Genomic DNA, 19,682 nt, shown 5'->3' with positions numbered 1-19,682 from the left:
ATTTCATTTTCCAATTTCATAACTACTTTACAGCACATGCTCCCTTAGGATGATATAATCCTTAATAACAGTGTTGAAACATTTGAGAACTACTACACAGATAGCAGTTTTCAGGATCCCGGTTCACTAAATAAGGCACGCATTTGTACATTTTCCAAATGTATGTATGCTTTGCACAGCTAAACACAGGTCAGTATATCAAATTATTATGTAACACTGCTGTACCCTGCATAATCCAAGGATGTGGAATAGGTGCAGGAATCCTCAATGTCAATTTGAGATATCTTTCCTTCGCAGTATTTAAATTTCACCAATCTCTCAAAATTGTATGATTCGTTTTTTTAATCCATAAAAAAAGTACACTTCTGTTTTTTAAACCAACAGTACTTTTTGGAAAAGTAAAACTGCCACGTTCAATGCCCTTTGCATGCTGGGCTGTCCTCCTTCACCAACATACTCTCGTCTTTTCTGAACCATGTCCATCAAACCTTGCAGAGACTCCTCACTGGAACAGGTTTTGCTCTGCTGTTGTGAAGCCATTTTCCACCACAATCTGTAAGGTACAACTCTCGAACTTCTTAACATTTATCGGACTCAAGTGGCTATTTAGTTGCTTCAGAAAAGCGGAGGGTGAACTTTCAGGCAATTGGGCCGATACTTTGTTTTCATTGAAGCTTCATAAATTTGGATTTCTGCTCAAGCCTGCTAGTCACTCAGTGGTTTTTGTCAACCAAGCCCTTAAAAGTTTGAAAAACATGCCCTGTACTTAATCTTAACACATTAAAATAGGTACTTGGGAGAAGTGCGAAAACGATTCCTGAATATGGACAAGGGAGTTTCTCCCAGTTTCCTGGCCAACAATCCCCAAGATAAAATTGGTCATTCACTTCATGGCTGTTTGTGGGACATTGCTGTGCACTAATTTGGCTGCTGTAATCGCCCACAAAACACATAGTATCTGCACTTTACGGAATAACCTTTGAAGCACTTTGGGACGTTTCCCTGATATAAAAGGCGCAGTACTAAGTGGAAGGATTATTTATTATTCTGTAACTTGACACAGGCCTGTTACCTTCAGAAGAAGAATAAGGTAGAAAAACAGCTTTAAACTCTAATTTAACGAAACTGCTTCTGTAAATAGTGCAGTGAATTTCCACGTTCGTACCTGATATTACATCACTGTAGAACAGCTTAGACTTCACTGCCCTATTCCATCATCCATGAATGATGCCACAAACAATTAACTGGCACCATTTCTCATGAAATATAAATTGGCAACAGTTTGGGGGGAAGGGAAAACAACTCAAGAAGAGGAATGAGCTGCCACTGAAAACAACAGGGTATTGTCACCGTATAATCTTGTGGAGGTCATTCACTTACTGGGACTGACTGTACATGTGACACACGTGATGGACTGAACATTGCACATTTCAAGATTTGCAATCTGACAAAACCGGATAGGTACCTGGCTAATCATGCAAGGAGCAAACCTGAGAGGAGCTGTCAATGTTGGGTATTAAGAAATACATGGATCTGACAATGCGCAAACAGGAATCACCACTTACTTTAAATATTCCACCCCATCTGGGGTTGTTGGTACATTGTACCTTCTCATATATTCGTTCATCTCTGGAAAACTCTTCTTCACATAATCCTCTGCACTGCTTTCTCGCACTGTTCCAAAGCGGAAACCTTGTGATGGATGATGAAGCTTGAAAAGAATAAAGATGGAAATCAAGAGCATAGTATATTCCTTTTAAATTTCACCATAATATCCCCAAGATAGGTACAGTTATGAATAATAATGAACAGCGCAATACAAATGTGAATTATTGTTCCAGTTGCAAGTTGTTCTTTATCAGGAGATTCCAACAGCTGACCACAAGTAGCAGTCCAAAACCCAGCCAGCCCAAATCAGCTGGATTGAATCTTACAGCGTAGAAGAAGGCCACTTGGCCCATCATGCTTGTTCCAGCTCTTTGAAAGAGCTACCAACTAGTCCCACTCCTCACTCTTACCCCATAGCCCTGCAATTCTTTCCTTTTCAAATGCCTCTTCCAATCCCTTTTGAAATCTACCAACGGAACTGGTTATGCTACCTCCCTCTCCCCCAGCCTCCGCCACTGTTAAGTGCTCTGAGACGCTACCCTGCATGGAGGATGCTATATAAGTGCAAGTTGTTGTTATACCGCCTTTACAGGCAGTGCATTCCAGACCGTAACAACTCACTTGGTAATTTTTTTTTTTATCCGGGACAGAATAAATCTCTACTTAGAGGAACATGAGGTAATTAGAGACAGCCAACATGGATTTGTTAAAGGCAAATCTTGCCTAACAAATCTAATAGAATTTTTTGAAGAGGTGACTGCGAGGGTTGATGAGGGAAATGCGGTGGATGTTATTTACATGGATTTCAAAAAGGCTTTTGACACAATACCGCGTAAGAGATTAATAAAAAAATTAGAGGCCCACAGTATTAAGGGGACAGTGGCAGTTTGGATTAGGAACTGGCTGAGTGACAGAAAGCAGAGGGTGGTGGTTAATTGCTGTTTCTCAAAATGGAAGGAGGTGTGCAGGGGTGTCCCCCAGGGATCGGTATTGGGACCACTGCTCTTTCTAATATATATTAATGATCTGGACTTGGGCACAGAGAGCACTATTTTCAAGTTTGCAGATGATACAACGTTAGGTATGGTAGTAAATAGTGAGGAGGACTGTAACCAACTGCAAGCAGACATACACAGAATGGTGGAATGGGCTGACATGTGGCAGATGAATTTCAATGTGGATAAGTGTGAGGTGATACACTTAGATAGGAAAAATGATAGGAAGCAATATAGACTTGGTAGCTCAATCTTAAGGGGGGTGAATGCACAAAGAGATCTGGGTGTTCAAGTAAGCGAATCATTAAAGGTAGCGGGACAGGTAGATAAGGCAGTAAAAAAGGCATTTGGTGTACTGAGCTTTATTAGTAGGGGCATAGAGTATAAGAGCAGGGAGGTTATGGTTAATCTATACAAAACACTGGTTAGGCCTCAGCTGGAGTACTGCGTCCAGTTCTGGGCACCTTACTTCAGGAAGGACATTAAGGCACTGGAAAGGGTGCAGAGGAGATTCACGAGAATGATACCAGGAATGGAGAACCTTAGTTATGAGGACAGGCTGGAGAAGTTAGGACTTTTCCTATTCGAGCAGAGAAGGTTACGCGGGGACCTGATAGAGGTCTTCAAGATCATGAAAGGTTTCGACAGGCTAGATAAGGAAAAGCTGTTTCCGCTGTAGGTTTGTCTGTGACCCGTGGTCACAGTCTTAAGATATCTACCAAAAGAAGCAGAGGGGAGGTTAGAAGAAATTTTTTCACTCAGCGAGTTGTTTGAATTTGGAATGATCTGCCTGAAAGGGTAGTGAAGTCCGATTCGATAACAGCTTTTAAGAGAGAACTGGATAGGTATCTGGGGAAGACGGGTTTGCAGGGTTATAGGGAGAAAGCTGGTGAGTGGGGTGAGTGAAAGTGACTTGCTCTGTCAAAGAGCCGGTACAGACTCGATGGGCCGAATGGCCTCCTTCTGTGCCATAACATTCTATGAATCTATGAATCTCCTTTCTGTTTCTTCTGCCATTTATCTTAAATCCGTGGCCTCTGGTTTCTAACCCACCCACTAGAGGAACCAGTTTCTCCCTATCTACTCTATCAAAACCCCTCATAATTTTGAACACCTCTCTCTATTAAATCTCCCCTCAACCTTTTCTCCAAGGAGTATAATCCCAGCCTCTCTTATCTCTCCACATAACTGAAATCCCTCATCCCTGGTATCATTCTGGTAAATCTTATCTACACCCTCTCCAAGGCCCTGACATCCTTCCTAAATTAGACACAATACTCCAGCTGAGGCTCAACCAGCAATTTGTAAAGGTTCAACATAACTTACTTGCATTTATTTTATTTTATGCCTCTATTTATAAAGCCAAGGATCCCATTTTTTTTAACAGCTTTGTCAACTTATCCTGCCATCTTCAAAGATTTGTTCATGTGAACCCCCAGGCCTTTCTGTTCCTGCAACACCCTTAAGATTATACCATTTACTTATATTGCCTTTCCTCATTAATGCTACCAAAATGCATCAATTCACAATTCTCTGGTTTCAATTCCATCTGCCACGTGTCTGCCCTGTTCACCAGCCTGTCTATGTCCTCCTGCAGTCTGCTACAATCCTCCTCACTTGAAGCGCAATACCTTTTTCATAGATCTTTATGGAAATAGGACCAGTGTTCGAACACGAGCCCTAATGTTTCTGAAGTATTGTTAATTGAGCGCCAAAGTGCAGTCCAATGCTGCGGGCTTAAAGCCAACCAGCCAGACTCAAATTCTATAATACTTGCCTCCAAGAGGTGCATGTGTTCACATATATGTGTGTGTTTTATTCTTTGCATCAGTTTTGCTTTGAAGTGGCTGGCTGCAATTTAACTCTACCTGCCTTTGATTTAGTTCCATCCAAATCCTCAGTGAACTATTTCTGCTGCCCTGTCACCTCTGTAGTGACGAGATTGGCAGGGCAGGAGGCCAGTGAATTGCACTCTATGTAAGTATATAGCTGCCTGTCCCCTTCTCCCTCCATAATGCAGGGAGCAGTCAATGTGGAGTCCTGTAGTGTATTGGTTAGAGCGCTATCTTTGGAAATGAGAGGACCTGTGTTTGATTCCCAGGCTAGGGAAAACCTTAGGCAAGTTTCCTTACTCCGCACTCCTCTGTTTATATAGCAGTAAGTAGGAACCTGGTTGTTAGTTGATTGGCGGATCCCTTTTCCAGGTAAAAAAAGAATAATTTGGTCACTCAATCCATGACTGTTTGTGGGACACCTCTATGTGCGTTTAGCTGCCGAGTTTCACCCATAGAAATATACAGTCAATTCACTACAGTATATTTTGTGGAGCACTTTGACACGTGTCGAAGACATGATAAGCTGCTATATCAAATGCAAGAATTATGATTATTACTAATACAGGCCTATGATTTTCAGCTGGTTATACACTATCAGGCAGTTTTAAGTCACTGTAGAAGCATTACTTTAAATGATGTTAACATTTTCAGAAGAGTTTAACATTCAGGTGGCTGAAACTCATCAATGTAATAGATTTATGCATATCATTAAGTAGTTCTGAGTTTATATTTTAATTATTTTTTTATTCAGTAACTATTTGAAGGTAAAATAATCTATTGTGGACTTGTGTTCCAAGGAAGCGCAGCTGCCTGAGGATTAAATTTCTTTACAAACTGTCATATTTTATTCAGTATTTTTATTCTTTATTTCTTTAATATAAATATGTCAGAAGGTGGCTTGCTTTCTCCCAGGCAATTCTTCAAACTAGTACACAAAGCCTATTTTCAGCTATATGATATTTCTGACCGCTAAGTACGGAATATAATATGCTTTGACCTTTGTGGCAAATCTGTAAAGAAACAGATTGCTTAAAAAAATGCTGAAGCTCTTTTGTGATGGGCATGGTTAATTAATTCCAACAGTTCTGGTATTCACAGTATTTTGATCTGTTGTAGAATTTTTTTTCGGCAAATTTATGACAACTACTTTTTGACCTTGCACATTAGAGATATAAAACAAAGATTCAAATGCGCCTGAACTGCAGGCATAATTTTCACCTAGAAACAAAATAGGGACTATGTTATTTCAATCATTTCTACCCTTTGGTTGTAGATTAGATTGATGATTTTCTACTTGGGCTATGCCGTTTTATATTTGAAATTAATTTCACAATGCAAAGTGCCTCTCGGCAGGCTGTAGTAATAAAGAAGCAGATTTGTCTTCTCAAAACCTAATTACTGAAAGGTGCTAATGAGGGTAAAACATAACCACAAGCAGGATGATTTCAAACCTAATTTCCCACAGTTTTCAAAGCTTTCTGATTAACTGCATTTACCCAAGAAAGAAACTTGCATTTTTATAATGCCATTTATGTCAGAAGCCTCAAAGCACTTTATGATAATTATTGTCAAGCGGATTGAATGTTTTGTACCCAAACGTAGAAGCTATTTAATGTGCAGCAAAGTCCTATTGACAGCCTTGAGATGAATGATCAATTTATCTGGAGGATTGCTGGCCAGGACCCTGGAAGAAACAGCCACATCCTTTTGATTTGTGACATGGGATCTTTACTGTCCCCATGAAGAATAGGATGACCAGACATTAGCATTTCATCTGAAAGATGGCAACCCCGGCAATGCAGTGCTCCCCAGTGTCCCCAGCTATTTCTAACTAGATGGAGACCCTTAACCGGATGGATATAGTTACATATATATAGTACTTTATATTAAACAAAAGAACACCCAACTTACACACAAATGGGAAAACTGCCATCTAAAACAGATATAAGTGGTGTATAATGATATTTCCTGTGGAGAGACATTTGAGTAGGATGATTATATATTGGTGATTCTCTCTGTTGATTTGTCGGAACAACAACAATCTGCAAATTATACTTTGGTGCATGTACATCCTTGATGTATAGATATAGTCAAAATGTTCCTGTTTTATCTGCATATCGGCAGTTATACCAAGGATTTCCTTCAACCCATTTGCAAGATCTAGGACCAAGTGGTCAGATGAATTGATGGAAAAGGGGAAATGACTGCAGGGAGGGAAAGGAGGACCCCAGCCACATTGGCCAGTTCTTGAGCCAGGTACGTCTGCAGTATTCCAGGGCCTTGCTGATGACAGCACATCTAGCCTGGCTCATCGGCAGTATCTGGAAGGGAAGACCAGTCACTGGAGGCAGGGAATCATCCTACTCAGCTCCTGTTAACCCTGCAAACCAAAGCTCCAATGGGTAGGATGGTCCTAGCTGGACAAGCAATGAGAAAGCTTGCCAAAAAGCAATATCAATAATAATAATAATTTTTGCATCTGATACAGCGCATTATCAAGTCTTCGAGATACCTCAAAGCACTTCACAGAATATATTGTAAAATGAATTGACTGTATATTTTATGGGCGAAATATGGCAATCTATTGCGCACAGCAGTGACTAAATTATTATTATTTTTATTTGGCAAGGATGCCAAGTTATGTGGATTTAGCTGATTAGACTCCCGCAGTACCCCAACGCACACTCTGGGGTCCCCAAGCCTTGGCTCTTGCCAATGTGCACCTAATTCTTCCAGAATTAGGTAAATAGGATGCGTCCTTCCAGCATGCTAATGCTAATCTATTAGATTTTTCATAAAGACTCTTGAAACCACTGGTGTTGTTATTTCATTGGCCAGCGAATACATAGATAGATAGTTACCCAATTATTTTTACTCAGCAACACTGCAAAATAGAATTCACAAGCTATTTTGTTTCTATTTTGCCTGAAAATAACAAGCTCACTGTTGCCTTGCCGCATTGCTTCAACCATTTGTTTATAAATTGATGAGTGAACTGAAGGAAAAGTATCAGTAACAACAAATCTGCTGTTTTTTAATTGCAACATACAACTGTTGAAAACCGCGGTTGTAAGAAGATGACTTCTGTAGGATGGATTCAATGTCACCCGTACGATTTTGTGGAATTTGCATAGTTGAATATTCATAGGAGCTACATTCAAGGATGAACAATTGTGCTATTTGCAGGGTTGACCGGCAAATTATTGAGAGCACATCCAAACAGTTATAAAAACATTAAACCATGGGTGTGATCGCTATCAACATATCTTTCTTACGAGACAATTCAAAAGAAACTTTCAAAAGATGCTTTTGATTAATCTCTCTTGATCAAAAAATCTGACATATTCCCACAAAAATGCTTCCCTTTAATATAACACCACCCCATATCCTTCTTTTCATAACTCTGTTCCTGAAGTTGTTGCTCTATACATTCAGACTCTGCTATAATGCAGTTTTTGGGTATATTAAAATAAGCCTGCATTATGATTGTGCAGTGCATAAAGATGTAGTTTATGAACTCCAAGCTCATTGATTTGAATTACGTTTTGCATTCGATCTACTGATCTCAACCAGTGCTGCATGGAGAGGCAAAACCAGCCCTGGCCTACCCTGCGTTAGGGAGGTTCAAGTCAGACAGGTTTCCTGTTCCTAGTCCCAGTCCCTTCTTGGCAGCATTTACTGGTAGTGCACATGTTTGGCTGAAGAGAGGTGAGGTTCAGCCCTGTATGGTTGAGTAGCCTATCAATATTCATGATCAACGTTCACACCCTGATGAACATTGGCCGCTTGGGCAGGGAACTACTGGAGGGCAACCAGCACGTGTAGAACTGCACCCCAGCATGAGGAAGATGTGGACCTGGCACAGAGGCATGTGCCAAAAGGGATATCATTGGAAACATTAAACTTTGTAAACAAAAATAGATATTTGCCACTTTTCAACTTAATGATCTCATTTGTACAGGCCCCTCTGTGTTCTATTCCCTTACTCCTCATTATTGGTGTGTCATGTGAAACCCACGTTGAAAAACAGATATATGTGCAAACCATGTCTAAATATGCCTACAAATGCTGATAATTATATAATCAAGTAAGGAACGGGATTTGCTTTTGCATTTCATATCTAAGAACACCTGCACTTACACATGGCTTACGCACAGCATTATAATAGACTCCAATAGACACCATGATCATGAACCCTGACAGGAGCAGTCATCAGTTAGAAAATTGAGAGGGAAAAATGTTAGGAAAAATGGAAAAAAATCGTCAGCTTCCATTTTAGTTTGAAAATGCTGGACAATTATTTCCATCTGTACCACATTACAAACATTTCAATTTCCTATGGCAGAACAATGAAAAGGATTCTGATTGTATGAAGTACGGTTATAATATAATGTATTCAACAAAAAGCAAACCAACTACAATACATGGACAAAAAAAAGCAAAATCCCTATGTGTTCTCTTTGGGGAGAAACAACAAGTTGCTTTGATGATGAAAATTGAAATGCTTATCATCTTTTAATATCAAGACTTCCAAGCTAAGGGTAATCCCTGATTGAAAGAAAAATAAAACTAGAACATACTGGAAATCCACAATGTGTTGATCAGCATCTGAAGAATAAAGGCAAGTTAAAGTTTTGGGTCTTCCTAAGAACTGAAACGATGGACTGTGGTGAAGGAGACCCTGTAATCTTTTTCAAACTGCTTCCCAATTTATTTTTTCTTGACATGCACACCTCTATCCTAATATAACTGGCCACACACCACCAGAACCTGACAGGTATTGAATGCTAATGGAAACAGGCTGGTTTCACAAATCACAGCTCATTAGCGCAGGAAAAGACCAAAGCAAACTATAATATCCCTGGCAGAGGCAGACAAGACTTGCCAACTCCTAACAGACGCTGTGGGACCCTGCATGCACCTGGGTTCAGGAATGACTTGCTGTGAATTTCCAACAGCATTTCTTGTTTTGTGTCCACGAGAGAGATCCTGTCAAACAGTGGGTTCCAAAAGCTTTACGTCTCTTTTGATCACCACTGACTATCTTTAGTTGTCGGGCAGATTGCTCGCTGTGAATAGATTCAGAACTTTTGGTTTTCTTTTCCTGGCTGTCTGAGTAAAACTAGCTGAGCTTTGAAGAGATTGTTGTAATTGAAATGTGTAGGACAAGTAAACAACATAACAGTCTGACTGCTCTATATGCAAATGCCATTCCTTCCTGACTTGCACCAATCCGTCCTTCCCCATCCCCTTTGCAATCAGAAAATATGTCCAATTCTCTCTTGAAACTACCTGCACCATCTATCTCCCCTGGGCAAACCATTCCATGTGTTAACCAGCCTCTTAAACATAGAAGATGCAGGCTTCAGGCAGTTTTGATGTTATTGTCCTCTTTCACTTCACTTCCTCTTCTCTCACCTCAACCTTCATTGACCTGTCCTTGACTAGTTCAGATCCTATCTTTCACACTGTCTCCACTTTGTCTCCACAAATGGCTTCTCATCCAGCCCCCACATCATCTCGTGTAGCATTCCTCAGGGCTCTGTCCTTGTTCACCTCCTCTTCAATATCTACATGCTCACTCTTGGTGACATCATCCACAGACATGGGGTCAACTTCCATATGTTTGTGGATGACACCCAACTCTATCTCACTGCCTCTATCCTCGCCTCAAGGACCAGTCCTGAAAGAATGTCTGGATGAGAGCTAACTTTCTACAGTTGAACGTCAACAAGACCGAGGCCCTCCTGATTGGCTCCATCAGTGTCTCCACACTTCAGGCGTTGACAACATCACCATCCATGGCTGCACACTTCACCTCACTGAGCCAGTCCGGAACCTTGGCTGCTGGTTTGACCCTCAACTGTCCTGTGTCCCCCACTTGTGTGCCATGACCTGCTCTGACATCCACCACCTCCGCAACATTGCCTGACTCCGCCACTTCCTCTGCTCTCAGGCTGCAGAAACCCTCATCCACGCATTTATTACATCTAGGCTCGACTGTGTCAACTCCCTGATTGTCGGCTTCCCAACTATTCCCTCCATAAGCTACAGATTATCCGGAACCCAGCAGCTTGTGTTCTCCCTCTCACCAGGCTCCGTGACCCTATCACCCCCATCCTCGTCCGGCTCCACTGGATCCCCATCCCAGCAGAGGACAGAGTTCCAAATCGTCAAAGCTCTTCACAGCCTTGCTCCTTCCTGCCCCTATAACATGCTAACCCACATCAATCTGCTCCACATCCCCCGCCAAGCCCACCTCACCATCTCCACTTCAATCTCTCTGCCCCACCTTTGGAACTCTACCCGATAGCCCTTTAGCTTGCTCCTTCCTTGCCTCCTTCAAGGCACATCTCCTCCTCCAATACCTTCCCTTCAACTGCGCCTTTGGCCATCTTCCTACTCCTGCCAAACCTGCCCTCCACCTCTCCGATCCCATACCCTGCTTGCATCCAAATTCCTGACTGTCCAGCGACTTGGAAAGTCCCCCTGATGTGAATAGTGCTATACAAATGTAATTTATTGTTGTTGATGACTACTGTAGAGACTGTTTCCAATGTGGAACAGTTTGACTCAGGAGGCAGTGGAGGTGGATGATCCAGGTATTTTAAAGAGAGAACTGGATAAGATTTTGATTGTAAAGGGAATAGGTTGGAGGAGTTTGTGATTTAAGAAGTGATAGTATTTGACAATATCTAAATTTTCAGAGAAAAAGAAAATATGTAATGAATGTACTGACCTTTTAAGGTCATACTGCTTTTAAGGCATTATCTTCTGAAAGGCTTTGAGACATCCTCCCAATGTGAAAAGTGCTGTATCACATGCAAGGATCATTATTCCAATAATAAAATATTGTTCTATCATAATGTAGTTTTAAAACCTAAGACTGTGGCCCAAAAACTTTCGTCCTCCACATCTGACTTTCTCTTTTTGGCTTGCAAGCTATCGGATGATGCTAATGCTTCAACACTTGTCATTGTATAATTTTTGTAAGAATCTCCTCAAAACATCTGGATGATGAGCCCATCACTTTGAACCTACAAAGCAGGGAGTTAACTTGAGTTCATCGCTGCTCTTGCAAATTGGTGGCTTCTTCCTGAGCAAATGTAAGCAGGCTGACAACGTGGAGAAAGCTGCACACAATTCCCTTGGGAAATGATTTCCAGCTTCTGGCAGTGTTATATATAAGCAGAAGACACAGTAGATACTTTTAGGAAGCCATGGGCTTAATTTTTTGGGAAACTATTTATAAAAATAAAACACGTTAGATGGAATCAAAAATGTGTGTACCTATACAAACATTCAGACAGCTGAGAAAAAAGACTCCCTCTTGTTAAAATTATGGAGGGGTTCTGTCTAAACATGGGTGGTAATAAATTTAAATAACAGAATCTACCAGCACCATGCAGGTTTCTTTCTACATATAATAATAATAATCCTTGCATTTGATATAGCATCTTATCACGTCTTTGAGACGTCTCAAAGTGCTTCACAGAATATACTGTAAAGTGAATTGACTGTATTTTTGTGGGAAAAACGCAGCAGCCAATTGCGCACAGCAGTGTCCCACAAACAGTCATGGATTGAAGTGTGCAATTTATTATTTTTTTGAAGGAATTATTACCTCCAGAAAAGTGATCCACCAATCGACTAACAATTGGGTTCCTACTTACTGCTAGGTAAACAGAGCCATGCGGAGTAAGCAAACTTGCCAAACATTTCGTCCTGCCTGGAATCGAACCCAGGTCTCTCGCTTGCAAGGGGAGTGTTCTAACCACTGAGCTACATGAGTCCACATAAAAGGACATATCTACATAAAAGAAACATGGAGGGTAATATTGGCAATATTTCTTATTTAACATGAGTATAACCCAGCAGGTGTCAGGCTGGCTGAAATTGATAGCTCTCTCATCTCTGAGTCAGAAGGATGGGTCAGAGGGTGAGCTTTTCCTCCATATTACTCCTTCACTTTCTACTTCAAAAATTACACCTTTGGACATCTGCACTCATCTCCACTTTAGCCCATGCTATCAATCTGACTTTGTAAAGACCTTTGAGAAGTTTATCTCATGAAAGGCTCCAGATTGTGTGTTAGCTTGTCTCAGTTGGTAGCATTCTTGCCTCTGAGTCAGAAGGTTGCAGGTTCAAGCCCCATGTCACAACTTGGAACTCTTATAGTCCAAACTGACATTTCAATGCAATGTTGGGGATGTGTTGCGTGCTGCATGTGCTGTGCTTCAGATGAGACCTTAAACCAAGGTCCTGACTGCTTGTTCAAGCTGACATTAAAGATTCCATGGCATTGCTCAAAAAGAGAAGGAAGTTTCTCCCAGTGTCCTTGCCAACAATCTCCCAATAAAATTGGTCATGGTTGTTTGTGGAACATCTCTGGGTGCACAATTGGCTGCCGCGTTTGCCCACAAAACATACAGTCACTCCACTTTACAATTTGTTCTGCAAGGCACTTTAGGGAAATCCTCCCAACATTAAAGGATGTATTAAATGCAAGAATTATTATTATTATTAATAAGTGCAAATTGCAGTTGTATTATCTTATTAATACTGAACTGAAAGACCTTTTGTCAAATTTTAAACTGTATCTTTTCGAGCAATACAATGAGTATAGAATGAATAGAATGAAAAAAAATGAAAAAGGGAGAAAATAACCAAAAATATTGTGATGTGAAAATTTAGACCTCATTATTATAATAACAAGTTAAAATTGCAGTTCAGTGCCTGATTCATGCTGATCCTTGAATTACAACTAAGTTATTATAAACTGGTATGTGACATGTTTCCAGAAAGGCTTTCCAACACATCATACTCCTGGCTTTACTGTGTCGAGATGTCTGCTACAATATAATTTTTTAATATACAGACGAGTCAATGCTAAAATTGCTGGGAAAGGTGCAGAATAGTAAAGGTATGAAATTTAGTAAATGTGCAGAGCATCAACAAGAAGAAGCAAAATCCTTATCCGTTCTCCTCTCTGCCTCCTTGTTTATTTTAATCAAACCTGTTCTCAATTAATCTTTTCATCTTCCAACCATTGTCTCCAGCTAACGCCCCAGCTCCAACCTCCCAGTCATCTCCAAGGCCCAGGAATGAGTTGTCGCGTCCCTGCTTTGCTCTTTCCTCTCCTGCCATTCCCTCTCTGAACCCCTCCAATCGGGTTTCCATGCTGCCCATAGCATGGAAACAGCCCTGGTCAAAGTCACCAATGACATTCTGAACATCTTTGACCAGAGCTCTCTCTGCCTCTTTGTTCTCGTGGACCTCCATGTTGCTTTCAACATTGTCGACCACGCTGTCCTCCTACACCGCCTCGCCTCTCAGCTCAATCTTTGCATAGATACCCTAGTCTGGTTCAAATCCTACATCTCCCACCATTTCCAGTTTGTCGCCAGTATTGGCTTCTCCTCCAACCTCCGCACTGTCACGAGTTGCATCCCTCAGGGCCCTGTCCTTGGCCTCTCCTCTTTAATATCTACATGCTCCCCCTTGGTGACATCATCCGCAGACATGGGGTCAACTTCCACATGTATGCGGATGACAGCCAACTCTATCTCTCTGCCTCCAACCTCGATGCCAGGATCACAGACTGCCTGTTGGACATCAAGTCGTGGATGAGCTAACTTCCTGCAGTTGAATATCAACAAGGCTGAGATCCTCCTGCTTGGCTCCTGTCAGCGCCTCCATACCTTGGGTGCTGACAACATGGATACACTCTACATCTCATGGAGCCAATACGAAACCTCAGCGTGCTGAGCGACCATCAACTGTCCTTCATCCCCCATATCCGTGCCATGACTCGCTATGCCTTTCCCCACTTTGCAACATCGTTCGATTCTACCGCTATCTCAGACTGCGGGCTTCTGGGATCCTCATACATGCATTCATAACATCCAGACTCAACTCAACAAACTCCCTGCTTGTCAGCTTCCCCAACTCCTCCCTCCATAGGCTGCAGATCATCCAGAACTCTACAACCCATGTCCTCTCCCGCGCTAGGCTCCACAACCATATCACCCCCATCCTCGCCTGACTCCGTTGGCTTCCCATCACACAGAAGATACAGTTCAAGATCCTGATCATCACCTTCAAAGCACTCCATGGCCTTCCCCACTGCATCTGCAACCTCTTAACCCCCTACCAAATTGACCGCTTCCTCTGCTCTGCAGGCTCTGGCATGCTTTACGTCCCCTACCTTGCCCACCCCACTACTGGTGGGCAAGTCTTCAGCCTCGCTGCCCCCACACTTTGGAATTCCATCCCGCAGTACCTCCGCCTCCTCCCCATCCCTTGAATCCTTCAAGACCCATCTCAAGATCCTCCTCTTCAACTGTGCCTTTGGTCACGCTCTTTCCACCCCTGTTCTCCATACTCCCCGATCCTAATCTCCATCTTGGGCCCAAAGCACTGATTGTCCAGCACCTTGGGATGTCTGCTCAATGTGAAAGACGCTATACAGATGTAATTTGTTGTTGTTGTTGTTGATGTTGTTGCCTCTGTAAGAGCAAGACCCAGATGATGGATGTCAATTATATGGGAGGGACTAGACATAAGGGCATGATGGTATCAAAAGGACAGAGAGAGTTAAAGTGATCAATGTGTGGAATGAACTCACTTTAATTATAACTATTTCATTATTTGGGGAATTAAGCTTCAGGAAATGAGTGAAATAAAAGATTGGAGCTTAGACTAAAGAAAGTAAAAGAAGCAAAGAAGCTAACGGCAGAAGAGGAAGTAATGAAATGCGAAGAACCAAAAATAATAAAAAGCAGGCAGAGCTAGAAAAGAACAGGGACAATAATGGAATTGTACTCCATAGTTTGCATCAAATCAAAGTGGTTGAGACAACCAGCTCTTTAGTATTGTTAAAAATGAACTGGTGTTTGACATATGGATTATAGCAATATTCAAGTTGTACGTGAAAGTTGAATATATCAGGAAGAACGGATGAAAACCTAGTAAAATACAATTGAATTGTCAAATTTCCAGACATTGCAGACACTGAGCAATTCAAAGAATTGATTTAAGGTCACAAAAACATCATTTTTGTTGGAAGAACACGATCCGGAACACGTTGCATCAGCGTATGTACATGTAGGAGATTTTTATACAATGTGATTTCTAATTATTTCCAAGATTCAAACACAACACACTCCTCTCTGTATAACTGAACAATCATCACAATACATTTAAAAGCTTTGAAAGCTTTCACCTGTATTCAGATGAACAAAATACAATATTCTGTAGAGAAGTATAATGTGATACATTGTCGGGACAAAATCTTCAATTTGAAGACTTGTTGGATGGGATTCCTCTCAAATTGGTTGACCATGAAAGAAGTGAGATCATTGATCACACCATGAAGCCTAAATTGTGACTGGACCAACCAAAAGCACGGATGTACAACACAGACAGTATAATGCAAATCAAAGGAGGTTATTCTGTACTGTGTTCTGTACAGGTTATTAGTACTGTGTCCACTCTGGGCACCACATCTGGTGAGGAATATTGAAATATTGGACCAAGTGCTAAGGAATAATAACAATAATAATTCTTGTATTTGATATATATAGCATCTTAGAGACGTCTCAAAGTGCTTCACAGAATATATTGTAAAGTGAATTGACTGTATATTTTGTGGCCGAAACGCAAGGAAGTCCGACATCCTGATTCCATTCTTCAGAGGGTGTTGCTACAGTGAAAAGGTTAGGGATGGGAAGCTATTCACGCTGCAGCAGAGAAAAGTTAGGAGCAATCTTTGCGAGTTCTTGAAGATCTTTCAAGGAATCGATATTTGGGCAGGTGGCAAGATCTACATCATTATGTGACCCAGAACTCAAGGTCACATCATCAAGCTGGAGAGAAGTCACTTCTGGATGGACGTGGTGAAGCACCTCATCACACAGGTGGTGATGATCTGGAAGAGCTTTCAATTTGACAGTGTCTGTGCAAATAGCATTCACTCATTCGAGAGCAGTCCGGACAGATTTTGCAAGGTAGACCAGATTGTCAACTACTGATAAACCAGCCTAACTATGGCAAGCTGACATTACTAATTGTGGTATGGTAGGGTTTGTCGGATAGGCTCTTGATAGCCCTCCCTTGGAGCTCACTCAACTGCCATTGGGAATCTGGGAGAAATTTTTAGTGACCTTTTCCCTGGAATTGGCTTTGGTTTTTGGGGGGTTCTCTCTGGTTGTTCCCTAGAAGCTGGAAGAACTTCGTGGCTGATAACTCTTTCAAGACGGAGATATATATTTGTTAGGTTAGAGTACTAGGAGTTTTGGGGCAAGGGTGGGTAACTGTACTTGAGGTACAGATCAGCCATAATTGTATAAAATGGCGGATGTATGCTCTATGATGTATACTCTATATAGTTTCTATGTTTCTCTGTTAACAGGAGAGAAGTAGTTGGAATTTTAGGTGGGGTAGACTGTGGGAATTATCTCAAGAATGGACTCATCCTCTAGGATGTTTTCTATTCTGTCCTTTCTATGGATCTGTTTATGTGTCTAATATTCTGTGACAAAGAGTGATGTTGGAGTGATGATGATTGTGATGCTCCCCAATTGTTATTTCAGGCAGAAAAATCCAACGCCTCCTATTATAAACACCAAATACTCCTTTGGAATGTGTAAATGAAAATGTTTTTTGGGTTGTAGAATAGTGCAACAAACATCACACTTTAAGGAAAGAATTGAAATAACTGAACATTGTTTACCAGGAATGTGCCTCCTGATAAGGAGAATTGGAAAACAAACTTGGATGAAAATATTTGAGTTGAAATCCATCATATGGACATCTGGTGGTTTGAACACTGCTGGTAAACATGCCCTGCAGTATCAGGCCTATGACCTTTAAACACACAGTGTGTATCCATTAATTAATTGGTCTGGGCTTTACACAGCAACAATTCAGTCATAAAAATAGATAGTTCTGTCAGGAACAATGAGATGGAGATCTGATCGACTCCCAGCTGTTTGCTGGTCTCCCAGAGGTTGATAACTGATCAATACTTTCTTTTCTGAAACCTGCTTGCTACCATTATTGTATCTAGTGATAGAGGTTCAATACTCTCTGTGTAACTATTGACTGTTGAACTGTAATAAAGGAAACATCTCTTACCTTGGGATCATGAATTCCTGAAAGTTCCTCATACGTTTTCTCTCCCACCATGACAGCGGCCAGATTAGCTGTGTATGTCGACAAACAGAACAAGCAAAATATAGCCCACAGGTTCATCAGGAACCTTCCTGTCCAACACTTCGGGGTTTTGATGGCAGCGGTCCGGCCAAACAAAATAGCATAACACACGTTGAGGGCTGATGAAAACGAAAAGACCTTCTTCCTGTTTCTCCCCTTAGGAGTCATTCCAAATGGACTTTTCCATTCGTACAGAGTCAGAAACAACGCAGTTATATGAAGAGCCACAAAGATCCCCAGCCACATTGACCAATGCAATGGCCACATAAAAGCTCCTATAGGAGCTGCTGTATCTCTCGTTCTCACCAGAATGCCCAAACTAGTGGAGAAGAAAGGACTGGTGAAATCAACCACTTGGCTTCTCGCCGAGTTAATGCTGAAAGATGTCACAGCCAAGTCTGCAGCACCACTGAGAAGATCACCCACCAGGCCTGTCCAGCGACCGCCCTTCCATGCACCGTATTTTCCGTCACCCACTATGTATAGGTCGAAGTCGAAATTCATATCCTCAGCCAGCTTCTCTAGGAGATCAATGCAGTAACCGTAGCAGCACTTTTTGTACTCTATAGGCACAGAATCATTTCCCGACCGCAGGTTTTCAAAAAGGCTTGCAATGACTTCACTATCATTTGTGAGAACATCCAGGCACAACTGTCCCGCGGGACACCGTCCGTCTTCATCGGTATTGCGGGTGAACACAAAAGGGTGTTCAATAAGCGTCACTACTTTCAATTGCAAGCGATACGCCCCACTGTTCCTTTGCTTCTGCATCTTGTTGGGCCAAATCCCATGGTCTATGACAATTGCCCCTCTGTGCCACCTCCCAAGTCGAGTCCACATGGGTTTTCCAACAGGGTCATTTTGCAGGTTCCAGATGTAATAATGACTGTCTGAAGTGATGATGAATGGCTCATTCACTTTGATGTAACCTGTTACACCGTCAAAAGAGGTGTTTGCTAAAAATCTGAGGGAGGAAGAAAATTATTTGGTTTAGTCCTTGCTTTTCCAAAGTGGTTTGCAAACTACCCAAATCTGCTCAGAAATCAGCTTTCATGCAACTAGACAGTAATTTGATTTGCATGTTACTCCCTACCAAATTACTTTATTTCAGCACCTCACTGACCTGAAATTCCACTTAATTTTAGTCAATTAAGACCATTTTTGTTCAACCTTAAGGATGTGTAAATTTATAATAATAATAATAATCCTTGCATTTGATATAGCGCTTTTCACGTCGGGAGGACGTCCCAAAACGCTTCACAGAACACATTGTAATGTGAATTGACTGTATATTTGTGGGCGAACACGGCAGCCAATTGCGCACAGCAATGTCCCACAAACAGTCGTAGATTGAAAATGACCAATTTATTATTGTTTTTGGTTTTTGGAGGGATTATTATTAGGCGTGTGGAGTAAGGAAACTTGCCCAAGGTTTCGCCCTGCCTGGAATTGAACTCAGGTCTCTCGCTTGCAAAGCGAGTGCTCTAACCACTGAGCTACAGGACTGCACGCTTATGAAAAAGTCTTCAATTTACTTCTGAAGAACTGCACGGAAATTGGTTTCCAAAATTGAGAATGAATTCAAGAAATTTTCTCATTTCTGTACAAACATAGGTTTTAGAACAAAATGGTATAAATGGACTGAGATTAGATGGAATTTTAGGTCTCATATATGTGGTGTATGAAGTAAGTACTGTATTGGAGTCCTAAATAGGCTTCTAACATCTTCATATTGTTACTTCTACTTTTCTAATTTCTTTATATTGTCTGTGCCATTGCACAAAGCAGGTGTAATACAGTTTAGACGACACCAAAAAGGTGTTGACAAAAAAATGTTTTGAAGTTTCTATGCTACAGGGAGAAAGATTAAATACCTGCATTTAGAAAACAATTATAAAAAGTGCAAATGTGCTTGAATCTGATTTCCTAAATAAAGCTGGATCAATGCAAACTGCAAACTTGGATAAAATTGAAGAGACACCGTTACCCTCTACCGCCCATTGATTTGATTTTCGTGGCTGTGTCATTA

General features: G+C 41.3%; 1 protein-coding gene across 1 annotated transcript in view; it reads right to left on the bottom strand.

Annotated features, from left to right (window-relative positions):
- The window catches only part of LOC103177718 (glutamate receptor, ionotropic, N-methyl-D-aspartate 3A), a 57,902-nt gene that overhangs the window by 13,572 nt on the left and 24,648 nt on the right, over nucleotides 1–19,682 (bottom strand). The window contains 2 exon segments of the mRNA XM_042345749.1: nucleotides 1,566–1,711; nucleotides 17,576–18,617. Coding sequence (XP_042201683.1) covers nucleotides 1,566–1,711; nucleotides 17,576–18,617 — 1,188 coding nt within the window.

The sequence above is a fragment of the Callorhinchus milii genome, unplaced genomic scaffold (assembly GCF_018977255.1).
Source record: "Callorhinchus milii isolate IMCB2004 unplaced genomic scaffold, IMCB_Cmil_1.0 Scaffold1, whole genome shotgun sequence".
Taxonomy (NCBI): Eukaryota; Metazoa; Chordata; class Chondrichthyes; order Chimaeriformes; family Callorhinchidae; genus Callorhinchus; species Callorhinchus milii.
This window is presented reverse-complemented; position numbering and strand designations above follow the sequence as displayed.